This window comes from Drosophila albomicans, chromosome 3, assembly GCF_009650485.2.
Source record: "Drosophila albomicans strain 15112-1751.03 chromosome 3, ASM965048v2, whole genome shotgun sequence".
Classification (NCBI taxonomy): domain Eukaryota; kingdom Metazoa; phylum Arthropoda; class Insecta; order Diptera; family Drosophilidae; genus Drosophila; species Drosophila albomicans.
Window position 1 is genome coordinate 51475011 of NC_047629.2, and position 13427 is coordinate 51488437.

The 13427-nt window shown below is 43.4% G+C and overlaps 6 protein-coding genes across 9 annotated transcripts; 3 read left to right on the top strand and 3 right to left on the bottom strand.

Moving 5' to 3' along the window:
* Positions 1-9: 9 nt before the first annotated feature.
* Positions 10-5188, bottom strand: LOC117567121 (uncharacterized). Of its 4 annotated transcripts, XM_034246925.2 has the most exons (7): positions 5089-5188; positions 2797-2904; positions 1596-2728; positions 957-1537; positions 841-893; positions 676-777; positions 10-610 (listed from the first exon to the last, which is right to left on the bottom strand). In XM_034246925.2, the coding sequence occupies exons 2-7, from the start codon at positions 2871-2873 to the stop codon at positions 394-396; spliced, it is 2163 nt and encodes a 720-aa protein (XP_034102816.1). In that variant the 5' UTR covers positions 2874-2904; positions 5089-5188; the 3' UTR covers positions 10-393. The 4 variants fall into 4 exon arrangements, with proteins under 4 accessions (XP_034102816.1, XP_051860176.1, XP_051860177.1 ...); XM_052004216.1 differs by having other exon boundaries at positions 841-1537; positions 2797-2901; XM_052004217.1 differs by having other exon boundaries at positions 10-607; positions 841-1537.
* On the top strand, positions 3478-4801 carry LOC117567125 (uncharacterized). Its single transcript, XM_034246932.2, has 2 exons — positions 3478-3690; positions 3761-4801. The coding sequence occupies exons 1-2, from the start codon at positions 3546-3548 to the stop codon at positions 4252-4254; spliced, it is 639 nt and encodes a 212-aa protein (XP_034102823.1). The 5' UTR covers positions 3478-3545; the 3' UTR covers positions 4255-4801.
* A 1-nt stretch (position 5189) lies between the features above and the next one.
* LOC117567122 (pseudouridylate synthase 7 homolog) lies at positions 5190-8071 on the bottom strand. Its single transcript, XM_034246929.2, has 5 exons — positions 7858-8071; positions 7603-7790; positions 7211-7540; positions 7046-7148; positions 5190-6984 (listed from the first exon to the last, which is right to left on the bottom strand). The coding sequence occupies exons 1-5, from the start codon at positions 7995-7997 to the stop codon at positions 5592-5594; spliced, it is 2154 nt and encodes a 717-aa protein (XP_034102820.1). The 5' UTR covers positions 7998-8071; the 3' UTR covers positions 5190-5591.
* A 51-nt stretch (positions 8072-8122) lies between these two features.
* Positions 8123-9779, top strand: LOC117567123 (zinc finger CCCH domain-containing protein 3; the record flags this gene model as incomplete). The annotated part of the gene is made up of 3 exons (XM_034246930.2): positions 8123-8937; positions 8996-9538; positions 9593-9779. Coding segments are annotated over exons 1-3 (1422 nt in total), but the record flags the coding sequence as incomplete, so codon positions are not given.
* Position 9780: 1 nt separating this feature from the next.
* On the top strand, positions 9781-10241 carry LOC127565493 (zinc finger CCCH domain-containing protein 3-like). The gene is made up of 2 exons (XM_052004221.1): positions 9781-9786; positions 9843-10241. Exon 2 carries the CDS (start codon positions 9849-9851, stop codon positions 10239-10241), a length of 393 nt encoding a protein of 130 aa, XP_051860181.1. The 5' UTR covers positions 9781-9786; positions 9843-9848.
* Positions 10242-10406: 165 nt separating this feature from the next.
* On the bottom strand, positions 10407-11637 carry LOC117567124 (THO complex subunit 6). The gene is made up of 2 exons (XM_034246931.2): positions 11441-11637; positions 10407-11380 (listed from the first exon to the last, which is right to left on the bottom strand). Exons 1-2 carry the CDS (start codon positions 11551-11553, stop codon positions 10465-10467), a joined length of 1029 nt encoding a protein of 342 aa, XP_034102822.1. The 5' UTR covers positions 11554-11637; the 3' UTR covers positions 10407-10464.
* Positions 11638-13427: the final 1790 nt, after the last annotated feature.

A 13427-nucleotide genomic window follows, 5' to 3' on the forward strand; every position in this document is an offset into this window, starting at 1 on the left:
GTTTTCCTCTTTTGTTTTTTGTGTTTCATTTGCATCGTTGCCTGACTTTTCCTTCTTAAAGTTGATTCGTTTACAGTTTCGTTTTTAGACACTTTGAAAAGCGTCCATTAGCTTTGTTTAGTTTTAGTTTTAAATTTAGTTGCTCTATAAAATATGCTGTGTTTTTTCTGCATTTTTGATCACGGTTCTTGCTATTTGTTCAATATAAATATTTATCTTTTTTTTTTGTTTGGTTTTTGTTCTTTTTCTTCTTTTGATTTACTGGAACGACTTGATTTTGTTCAAAAAATGTTCATCTTATTGCTTCTCTCACTCGTGGCCTGACTCTGGTGGTGGTCTTGTTGTTGTTGCTGTTAATTTGGTTGTAGTTGTACCTGATGCACTGCCTCCGCCTCATGCCTGCGTCAAACCTGGCGATGCTGTTGTGGCACCTCGATCGCTGTTGCTGTTGCTGCTGCTGATGGTCATCTGTCGGCTGGCATTGATGTACTTTTTATGGGGCACAGTTGCAGCTGCTGAGCTAACGGTTGCGTGTTGCAATTGGCTGATGGAGGCAGTTGGATTCGTTGATGAGCTGCTGTTGATGTTGCTCCCACTGTTGTTGCTGCTGCTGTGAACAAGAGAACAGAGTTCTCATCAGATGCTGGGGATTAGGCTGGGCTTTAGGACACACACCCCTTCTGCTCGCCATCCTTTTTGCTATTGAACATGGCCAGCTCGATCTCCGTGTGTTGGCTATTCATATGACGCACCCACTCTGCGGGCGTTTCAAACGAGCTGCATTAAGTAAAATCTGTTTTTAATCCCCACTCACTTTCGAGTTGATCGAGTCAAACTTACGTGGAGCAGAGATCGCAGAGCAGGGTCACATGATCCATATTGTTCTCCTGTTGCTGTGGGATGGGAAGAGTTAAGGGCTTGTCCAATACAGTAGCGGCTACTCCAACGGCACTCACCGAGACTCTGCGTCGCTTCTTTGGCACATAGGTTTTCAGCGCTCTCAGCGCCAGATTGCTGTGACTGTGACTGTTGGCAGTGTTGCTGCTGCTGTTGTTGTTGCCGTTGCTGCTGCCACTGCCTGTTGCACTCCCAGGCATGCCACTCCCTGCAGCTGCTGCTGTCGGCTCGGCTGCATGTGTGCCCAGGTGACGCACCAGCGTCTTGGTGTCCTCAAACGATTTCTGGCATATCTCGCAAATGAGCACTTTGAAGTTGTTGTAATCACGCAGCGTGTGCTCCTCCGAATCGTCCTGATTGCTGGCATTCGCCTCCAGCTTGACGGCATTGATTTTGAAGTCCAGCGGCTGTTTGGGTGACAGCGGCGCCTCCTGGCTGTGCTCGTGATTGTTGTTGTCGTTGGCTAGCGTCACTGGTGGATTATTGGACCAATCGGTTGGCTCCTGTTTGATGGTCAGAAAACTGTGCGGATGTGGCGGTGAGCTGGCCAGACGTGGCACAACTGCTGGCGGCACTTCATAGGGCTTCACAACGTGTTCATAGTGAGAGGCATCATGCGGAAAGTACTCATGAGGCGGAGCTGAAAGGTGCAACATGTTTGAAACTTTTACAATTTAAGGATCGCAAGCAAATCTTACCACGCTCACAGGAACGCTCGCGACGCAGACGACGCTCGTAAACCAAACCCACATCGTCACGCTCCCGCTCGCAGAGCGATTCCTCCACAAGACGCTCGCGCTCTGCGTAGTCTGGCCGGCGCAGAGATGGCTCCGCGGGCTCGGTGGGCGGCGCAGCCAGTGGACAACTGCTGCAGCCAACTTCTGTGCAAATCGACATCGGAGGTGCTTGTGTTTGTTGCGGTGGCGGTGGTGCAGACGCTGCTAAGCCAGCTGCTGTGGACTGTGGTAGACTTTCGACTTGACTCGACGCCGCATAGCAGCACTTGTCCTCAGGATCGATGGCCACCTCCTTGTTGACAGATATGCCACCAACGCTGCTCGCATGCATCTTACTGCTACTGGTGGCTACACTCAGCAATCCACCCGTATGGCTGGCCATTTTCGGTGACTTGACAATCACTGGACTGTCTTTTGGCATGACGGAAGCACCTAAGCCGCGAAATTGTTGCTGTTGCTGCTGATGGTGATGATGATGGGAATGAGAGTGATGCGGTGGCTGATGCTGTTGTTGATGCGTATGATGATGATCGAGGGAGTAGCGTGCCGAGATGCTGCTACTGCTGCTGCTCGCCTTGTTGCTGTACATATCACTGGAAAGCTGTGTCGACGACATCGATGGAGGCGGCGGTGGCGGTGGCGGCGCTAATGAAGAGCGTGTGCCATTGGAGATGTAGACAGCGCCGCTTGGCTCGCGCTGATGATGTAGACCATGATGGTGGCCATGATGAGCAGCGTTGGAGCCACTTGAACCGCCGCCAGAGCTGGTGCGACAGAGTCCTCGTATCTTCAGCATTTCGCCGCCACGCAGCACTTCGTTGAGAATGTCGTTGGAGACTGTGGCTTCGCCGCTGTACATGTATTGCACCAGGATTTGAATGGCACGATGACTCAAATCGGGTGGAAGCACAATGTAGAAGACGCCGCTGGGTGATTGATTATTTATGGGCGCCGTATCGAACATAGTAGCAAAGAACTGGCTGCAGGAGCTCAGAATGAATTTGTGCGCCGATATGCCCACGGTGGGAATATCCGAATTGATGCCACAATTGTTGTACGAACTGTACAGTACAACGTCTGCGAACTTTTCATTTCTGCGAGTGTATAATCAATCAATTTAGCAAGAAACCTCACACGAAACGTTGCATTCTTCAAAACTTACTTGTATAGGGTGGATATGGAAGTATTCAAATAGGACAGATGCGAATCCCACTTCAGATGGTAGTTTTCGGCAGCCATCTTTGCGGCCCAGGAGCACTGCTGCCCCCTGCTTTTGTTATTGTTATTGTTGTTGTTTTGGGTCGTGGCATATAAAAACAAAATCAATAATAAAACCGATAAGTGAGTGGGCGTAATAATTCAAATTTGTCGTTACATTTAACAGCACAGCGCTTACGGAGCTATCGTGCACTCATCAAGCTATCGATTTATCTATGTCGAACTCAGTGTGACCACCCTTGATACTATTTCGAATTCCTGACTTTAATTAAAAATTGCCGACCAAGAAAAACGTTTTGTGATTCGTAAATACAAAAAATCTACTAGTTTGTCAATTTTCCTAATAAATATGGATTTATAATGCACGCCGTTGTTTGCCATAAAAAATCTGTACACCGACTTTGCTATAAAATACTAAAACATTACCAGCAGCTTTTTCTGCATTTTTACATAAGAACAAAATTCCTATTAAAGCGAAATTTACATTTATAAATGTTTTATAGGAAGTTGCTTCAAATTAAAATTCAAATTAATTTGATATTCAATTTTAACTTCACTGCAAAAACTGAATCTAGTTTTAAATTTTTTACAGTAATCGATTTATCGATAGATAGTGTCATCGGTTCTTACCCATCTCTAGTGCAAAGTTGTTGTTATAGTAATAATATTATTGTTTGTTTGTTTACAAACACAATGTCTTACTTTGACCATCGCCTTATTGAATTTGTGCGTGCCAATCCTATTTTACACAAACGCGACCTGCGCAACACTCCCTACGAGTCCCGCAAAAAGAAAAGAGAATTGTGGTGCAGCATTGCAACTTCCCTGGAAACGGACGGTAAGCGAAACTAAATACATAAATTGCTAATTGGCAATAGCTGAGAGAGAATTTGTTCACGAACCATTAGTGCAAACGTGCATAACACGCTGGAGATATATGCAAGACAAGCTGAGACGGGAGTTGCTGAAAGAGCACTCGGATTGGAGTTTGCTGGACAAATTGCGTTTCATTGGACAGCACAAGATCAATGAGAGACATCAACTGCAGCAGGCTGTGACAACGTCGGCCCACATAAATGTAAGTTGGCGCGCCCTCAGTGCCGGGCAGCTCATTGAGCACACCGCCGATGATGAGGACGATGCGCTGCAGGAGGCAATGGACGAGCAGCATGTGGTACCCCAACCCCAACCCCAATCCCAGCCACCACCATCATCATCAATAGTAGTGGCTGGCAGCAGTAACAGCGGTAATAGCAACGAGGACCTCATGAAACGCATCGAGGCTTTGTTGCAGGGCTTGGGTACAAATCGCTCCAAGGCAGAGAAGAAAATCGTGGCCTATTTGTGTAAATGCACGCTGCGCTCTCTCAATGATGAGCAAATCGATGATATATTTATTTAATCAACTTCCCTCCCAAGCCCTCCCCGACTCGACCACGAACTGATTAGTTTTAATTTGTAATTTAGTTGCTTAAAGATTTTCTTTTCATATTTTTTGGGGTTGTGGGTTGGGCGCAAACAAAAATCGAAGTCAAGTCAAGTTTTGTGAGCCACACCAAAAACAACTCTTACTATGACGCAGTTAGTTTGGTGAAGCGTAGCCGTGTTGCCTCCTAGTTGGTCAAAGAGTGCGCGCGCAAGCAATAACATCATGTCCAATATTCAATGTCTGCTTGTCTGGCTGAGGGACAATGGATGGGTAGGAGAGCAGGGGGGACAGCAGGTGGGGGTAGACGACGCCAAACAAGCATTTAGTTTATTAATTTTGATGAGTCTTTGGCAGCAATAATATTATGAGTAATTCACCCTGCCCCTGCGATCAAGCAACCTCCCCACCCCTCGTAAATTGTATATCAACAACTAATATAAACGACTCCTCCTACTCACTTACACTACCACTCCACAGAGGGCGCCCTCCGCCACCTTTCTAAAGTTGTAGCTGCTGCTGCTGCTGCTGTAGCGCATTAACACCACATTATCGATTGATTTGAGGCGAAAGCACGCACAAAAATCAATAAACATGCAAAGTCAATGCAAAATAATTGTACAGTTCGATAGTAGTTGTAGTTTACTTTTAACTTGGCCACAAATCAATCACAATTTCTATATTAGCTTGCTATTTATTATTTGTGTATTGCAACTAAGTATTTGCTTTTGATTTTATTCAAAAAATACGCGCGCCCAAATCTCAAATATATATTGTATATGTATATGTATGTAAATATATGTGATTCACCTTAGATCTCCTTCGTGTTTGTTTCGATTAACTGACAAAGATGCTTTGTCTTATCTTTTGTGTGTTGTACACGCGACTCTTGGTGTTATTTGTTATTGTTATTCTTCTTTTACAACATTTATGTAGACACACGCACGCACATACACACACACACGTTGGACACACACTGTGCTCAATGCGCAGCGCGTCCAAAGCTCTCGCTTGTCAGCGTACTAATGGCAAACAACGGCAAAGGTAACGGAATAGGACTTGCTCACAAGCTGGTCTCGGTCCTGCTGCCCACGGCTGCCAATAGAGAGCGCCACCAGACAAAGGGCCAGAGTACAAAGAGAGAGCGCGTGAGAGAGAGAGAGAGAAAACGTGCACTCACGTGCGCATTGTTATTGTTGTGGTTGGTCTGAAGTAGCACACACACATACGTATATATTTGAATACGCACTCGAAGAGCGCGCGTAAATTGATTTTCATTATCGATTTTTTTATGTGATGGCCGAACGTTACATTCAAATTGGCTGCGGCTGCGCCTCAGCTGCAACTTCATCTACAACTGCTGCTGAAACTTCGACAGTCACTTCATCAGCAATCGTTGGAGTATCCTGCTCCGATTTCTTGAGTAGTTCCTCCTGCTCTAACAGCATTTGCGCCGCTGTCGATGTATCCTGTTTGAACAGCTCGCGAAGAAACATTGTGGCATAAGCAGCGGCTGGCAATGTGAACTCAAGCAACAGAGCTCTATATTTGCTCTCAGCTTCAACTGGTTCGGGAGTTACTTCGATGCTTTTTAGTTGCTCCCAGTCGGAGGCTATCAAAGTGTCTTCAGGTGTGCTGTAGCGACGGAAACTCCATTTCAAATCATCGGTTTTTATCAGCAATTTACGATAGGCACCGCCCAGCGCGTAGGTCTTCTCCTTGTGACGCAATTGCTCTGAGGAGAGGCCATCCTCGGCCAGCATTTGCTCATACCAGGCGCCGCATTCATTGCTAGGATAAGTGATATCATAGCCAGGCAATGGCAGAACAACATCCGACAATTTGTACTTTCCGCTGGCAATATCTTCAGCCGTTAGAGGACGAACTTTGCGCTTATAAATCGACTGCTCCTCCTCCACGGACAGCAAACTGTCGGTATCGACATCCATATCATCTTCCACAGCCTCCTCCTCAGCTTCAACAGCAGCCTCTTCATTAGCTGTCACCTGCTCACTGTTATCCTCCTCGACATAGACCAAATCACCAGGTATTAATTGCAAGCCAAACTCCTTGATGCGACGCGATGCAATGCGATTGAAGATCAGACTCTGATAGGCATGAGGATATAACAACAGCATATTGCGTGGTATGCGTCGCAGTGCAGCAGAGTAATCACTTTCCCCGAAACTAGCCAAACCATCCAGCAGCTTCTTCTCTATGTACTTGTTATTGTAGAACTTGGCGGCGGCAGCAGCTGAATCACGATTTTGCCACCACGACTCGCGTATAACACGCATGAATTCAACATCATTGTCGCGAGGTTTAAGGATTAGTTCACAAGCCAACTTGTAGTCACGTTTAAGTAGCGCAACGCCAATCTCATAGGTGGGCACGCTAGCGCTATTTCCGAAACGCTGCAGCCCATAGTAGTTGATAAAGCCACGTTCTTTGAGTGATTGTAGAGCCAGCTCGATGTGCTCCTGTTCCTGTGTAATGTGTCGCAATGCAATCCGGAAGCGATTGCCCTGCAGATCGCCTAGTTTTAGTGTGGTAGGCTTAAAGCTAAAATTGCCAATGTAAACGTTGCGCATGATGCGGGCAGCTTGTGCAATTGCCTCAGGAGTGCGACGTTTAATGCAAAAGCTTTGTGTGGTCTTCGCACGCTTGTCCTTAGTACCGCTGTAATTCACCTGGGAGGGACGCAGACTAAAGAGCGCAAATGGTTAGTTATATTATTAATCTTCCGCAATCTCTACTTGATACTTACTTCAAGCGTGAGGCAATTGTGGCAGCCACTTCACTGGTGTCCACATTTACTTTGTGCACTAAAAAGTTGACATATTCTGCCGGGAAGTTCCAACGGTTGTCGGCTGAAATAAAAATTAATTCATTACAGAATTGTAAAGAGTTTACTATTATTATTTACACTTACAGCGACCGGGTTTTGGTTTCGCAATGCGTATGACTTTCTTGACCTCAGCTGCCTCAGTCTCCGGAGCCACCTGTTGCTCTCCTTCGCTGCTCTGGGGCGGCTGCTGGTCAAGTGTCTTGGATATTAGTTTGCCATTGTACAGCTGTTTAATAAGCTGATGGATTTGTGTGCGTTGCTCCTTATCGAGACTGGTTACATCGACATCCACATTTTGCTCAATCTTTGCATCATATTTGGCTGTGGACAAGGCGGCTATCTGCTCCCAAACACTATTATCAATTACGGTTTCCAGTTTCTTACGCCATTCCTCCAGTTGTGCAGCATCCACAGCTACGTATAAAAACATTCTATTCAATAAATAAATTTTATTTTGAACTTAAATTGTGACTCACGTTGTATTTCCTGCTTGGGCACATTGAGGTCGTTGAGCTGCAACACGTGCCCATCAGTATTTATTTCATTCACATGAAAATCGGAAAAACGTGATTTTAGGATGCCCGTGAAACCGGCTAAATCCGGATTTGTAAACTCTGTAATGCCAACTTGATTCTCACGAAGCGTGCACTTTTGTTGAGGTTGTCTAAGAAACGTTCAAGACAAAAGCCGGCTTTAGCAATAAAAACGATTACATTAATTGTGAAACTCACTTGTTACGGGTAAATGTGTGTTGCTTTCCATTGCTATGCTTAGCGTGTTCCTTCTTCTGATCGCGCCAATTATTTTTGTTGTATGGTTTGGATTGGAAATTCCGACGTCCTCCTCGTCCACGACCGCGATCCTTGCCCATGTTTTTAAGAATTGTCACTGCTGATAATATGCCATTCACATGTGCTTGCTAATTTATTGCACCATCAGAAAAGTTAGACCATACTGAAATGTATAGCTGTGGTATATTTCGGAATGCAATGTGCGGTCACACTGCTGTGAACCTTTGTGTTTGTGTAAATTCAGAGAAAAATAACTCAAGCTTGTGATTGAAATATTACACAAATTTATAATTTAAATAAAGTAGAAAGCAAGATAAACGGTATAAAAATGCTTCCACATATAAGCGCTGAAGAGAACATATCACCCGTGGGTCGAAAAGTGTATATAAATCCCAATTTTCATAAGCAATTCAACAGTTCAACAGCGCAGCTTCAAGGTCGACCAAATAATGTTGCTGATAATAATGCGTTGCAGTCATGGGATCGTCCAGCAATTCATATAAATCCACAATTTCTTCAGCGACAACGCGAACTACAATTGCAGCAGCTACAACAACAGCAACAGGAACACCTGCTGCAACAGCAGCTGCTTCAGCAACAACAACAACAGCAGCAGCAACAGGAGCAACAGCTTATTACGTATTATCAGCAAACTGTTGCTGCTGCTGCTGTTACTGATATGACGCCCCCTCCAGCGAAGATTATAAGCAAGGCCAGCACTTGCCTAGTGCGCAAGCAGCCAATTAAGAAGACTGTGGTGCCCACACCAATTGTACGCCCGCAACCACCTTTAGTTAGCATATCCAAGTTAAAACTAATACGACAACCAACGACGACTATAACAACAGCCACCGCTCCAACCGTTCCAGCTACCAAACGCACACAATATAAGCTTGTGCGTGCTATTTCTTTGAACACCAAGAGCAGCACTCCACTGGTAAAGAAGCGACGCAGTCGCGACTTTGTTGCGCGCTACGCTTTAAGACGCACAAATGATGCAGTAACTGGCAAAAAACTGAGGTAAACAACATCGCAATAACAACATCAACAGTTAGTGTAACTTTATATACATTTGCAGCTTAAAATCACCTATATTAAAGCTAAGCGTGAATAAGAGCTTGAGCATGGTCAGCATACATGGTGTTATGTACAAAAAGACGGCGAAGAATAAGCTAACCAAACTGGATGCCAACAGATTGTTGCCCAAGACAGTCATGCCACAGCCGCAACAGCAGCAGAAAGCAACCAGCTCTACAGGTCGCACATTGTTCGTGCGCGGTACCAAGTTTGTGCTCGATCCCTCCGGTTGTCGTTTGACCCGCGTGCCCGTCAACGCACCTCAACTGAGTGTCAATAGAAATCTACGTTTGCGCATCGACATTGGTGGCTTGACTTATGTGTCGTCGGCCAAGACTCAGAACGTTTTCATACGCACCACGAATCATGTTTCGCGTGCCCATCTCATGACAGCCAAGCAGCGTAGCATGCAGCTGCTGAATCGCTCTCTTGTCAAGACTAATGTGCCCTGTGCCATCTTTCAGCGACTGGGCAAATGTGCGGCTCACAGTCGCGGCAAGTGTAGACGGTTGCATGATAAACGACAAGTGGCCATCTGTTCAAGGTATATGTGATTTCTTTACATTGCTTAACTGTTAATTTTGCCCTTTTTCTGCAGATTCTTGCGTGGTGAGTGCAAGAAGGAGGACTGTCTGTTGTCGCACAATGTGACGCTAGAGAAGATGCCCGTGTGTCGTTATTATTTGCGTGGTGTTTGCGTGCGCGAGGATTGTCCATATCTGCATAAGAAACTCAGTCACAAGGCGGAGATATGCATTGACTTTTTACGTGGCTATTGCGCGCGCGGCTGATGTAAGTTTAATTCTATATTATTTTTTATTTCTTATTAAATCTCTTGCCACTTTAAGTGCAATATGCGTCATGAATTCGTATGCCCCGAATTTGCTCGCAAGGGCAAATGCGAGCTGTCCAATTGCAACTATTGCAAACAGATGAAGCAACAAAAGTTGACGACCGTCAAGAGCAAAGCGATAGTTAAACCTAAACCTAAGGCAACCGTCCAAAAGAAACCAGTTGCTAAAGAAATTCATATAGATGAGACGCCCAGCAGTTCACGGTACTTTAAATGTGATAGTGATAAGTATGAGGTGCTACCCGAGGAACAGCAGCAGCAGCCAAATGATTTGGATGATGGTGATGATGAGGAGACAACATCAGGTGCCCTCGGTGGTCCACGGCAGCGAATTAAGCTGGGAACGTTGCCGGCATTTATACCACTTGGTGACAGCGAGGAGCAAACCAAATGACTGCCTAGGACACAAAATGTTTCAGGTACAAATTAAATCATTAAGTAGGTAATATTTAGTTTTGCATAAGTTTTAATTTCTTTAGTATTTAGGTTGAGAAATTAGTACTTTCAAATAAAGTTCCGCTATATTCAAAAAACACTTTGAATGTAGGATGATATTATCAGTACCAAAACTAAATGCGTTTATTTACATAGAATTAAGGTGCTTACAACTAAATACACTAAAATGAAGCATCCTCGTCGAATGGTTCCTCATTGTCAGCGTCACTATCTTCGGTGTATAATTCAAGTTTGCTGTCTAGAAATCGAAAATCTTTTAGTATGTGCAACTTGTTGCTGAAGCCAACTATTGACATGAACTTGAATGGACTCAATTGCCATACAGCCGAGTAGCTAGCCGTGTGCTCTACGGGAATGTTTGCCTGCAATGTGCCGTTGAGTGTGTAGAACTGAACATGATTGTGCTCGCCACCAATGAAAACTGAGTCATCCACAAAATCACAAACATGCACACGGCCAGGAAAATCAAAGGCTCGTGTATATTGCATAGAGTCCAAATGAAAGATAGCAGGACGTGGTCCGCCACCGCAAATCAGCCAACCATCGTTGACAGAGATGGCACCAATCCATTTGCCCCAATCCGGTCGCAGCAGATCGGGATTTTTGTAGGGTTCCATTTGCGACGTCTCCTGCTGTTGTTTGTCGCACCAGGCGCGCACAGTGCCGTCCTCGGCACCAGAATAGATGCGTCCATCTGACTGTCCCACCACGCAGTGTATGTAGTCGGTGTGTCCTCTGAATTCACGCTCTATGCGTCCATCTTCCAGATTAATTTTATGAATTACATTATCGCCACACCCGGCATACAATGCATCTGTTTCCGGGCACAGCCAAAGACAGTTTACATCTGGCACTTGGACAGCATCAATTTGCATGGGAATTTTGATTTCCCAGGCTCGCTTTGTACTCAAAATTTCCTCTTCCTCGTTCCACTTCAGCCCATAGATGATGCCAATTGCGCCAACTATGAGAAAGTCACGATGAAAGGCGAGACAATTGATGGCAACATCGCTTCCTTGCGGACGTATCACAAACTTGTTTGGCGGCTCCTCGCTGCCCTTCTCCAGTTCTTTTAAGCTGCAAATTAAACATTCATTTATTGGCATTTTTCACGAATATTGTTTACTGATTGCTTACCTGAGTATGAAAATGTCGCCAAATTGATTACCCGCAAAAAGGAATTTTTGAGAAGTTGATATAGTTTGAGCCACGACATTGTTGTAGGCACGCTTAAGTTCTCTTTCTTTCATGACTAATTAATTATTGACTTTTAAAATGAACAATATAAACAACGCGATATGTATGCCGGCTGTTGTAGACCACAAGTAAAGATCTAAAATATACATACGTCTTATGACAAAATACTGAAATCTCGATAAATGTCCGCTGGTCACACACAGATTTCGATAAATTTTCAAAACGAATATAGGAAGGTGAATACTTTTAAACAGCGTCTTATTTTTCGGTTTTTTCCACTGAGCTACGTTTAAAAAACACTTTTGTCGGAAAAAAGAAAATCAAGTAAGGAAATTTTTCTGTATGTTCGAATGCAGTTGAGGGAAGTAAAGAAGGTGTAGGTAACTGGCAACCTCAAGGGTGGGAGAATACAAAAATATATTATATAAAAGTGGAAAACCTTTTAAAAGCTCAAAACAATTGACCTTTTATTTATTTTCTTAAATTTGATCGTTAATAATCAGTATCAATACAATATACTAAACGAAAACATATCGTGTATATCGATTCACTTCGCAAATCGATTTCAGAAATTATAACATGGTGGCAGCTTTGTTTCCGTTGGGCGGGATATAATTATTTAAATGCATTTCTGAGAAATGAATTGCGTTGGCTTGATTTCGGTGTTATTCTTTAGAATATCTAATTTAAATTTACATTTTTTGGGGTGACATTAATTCTGCTCTGTTGCGATATTAAAACAACAATTAGCAAAACATATATATGCAAAATGCAAAACATTTGTTGACAATCGTTGCAGTTTGAGTACAGCTGCATGACAATTTGTGATTATGGCCATAAATATTAAAATCCAGTTCCGACAATATGCGATTCTGTTTTTTTTGTTTTCCATAAAGTTCAGTGACATGTTACAGACAAGCTTGCTGCTTAATTCTGTAAGTCCACAGTAGCACGAGGAAGTTTATTCAACTAATTATCCATACCTCGTATTTATTTAATTCGTAAACAAGACATCATATTTATATTTATTGGATTCTTTATGTGCAAATAAAACATTCTAAAAAAAGAGGGATCACAATATCGAATGTATGCGCACGTTTCTGTCGTGAATTTATGTTGTATAATTTAATTTGTTAAAGCGGATTTAAGTTTGGCTAATAGTGTTGTTTTTTGTCTTTTATATTGTCAGCTTTGTCGATTATTTTGACAGTTCTAATTTAAATGCAAATTTTAAATGGCATATTCACTGCGATTGATAATTAATTATATCGATCGTCTTTTGGCGACGCCAATTTGCCATCGACGCCACAAAATAGTCAAATAAACGAGAACAAAGCTTACACCACAAAAATTCCAATACATAGTCATAAACGTTAGAATTTTTGTTTTACTAGCACACACACGTTTAATGCCCAATGCGGTTTTCCAATTTTATCTATTGACAACAGAGCAGATATCAAGTTTTAAAAGTAGCCGGAGCTGCGCTTCATTTGATAACACTTTTAATGCTTGGGCATAATTTGAAAACTTGTTGACTTATAAATAACATACGGACGAATTTGATTAAACGCAAATCAATTTGAATGATTCGCTTTAACGGCTTTCTTTCAACTCCAATTGATAGCACATCTGGCATATTGGCATGGGCAATTTAATTCGCAATTCGATTTTGGGAAATACCAGTTAAAAAAGACAATAACTGCAGCCGTCTGGCGCCAATCAATTCCAATTTCTTTGCCTCTTTTTTTTTGCCCTCGGGGGGCGAGCATCATTTTTGACTAATGATAAACGCGATCTCAGATTCAGTCTCGGATTTAGTCTGATGACCGACCGCAAGCAAACACAAATACGAAAGTCTAAAGACGAGTGTGCACAACTCTAATATACCCTATAATTAGTTAATGAATGAATTTGTTGGAATAGATCT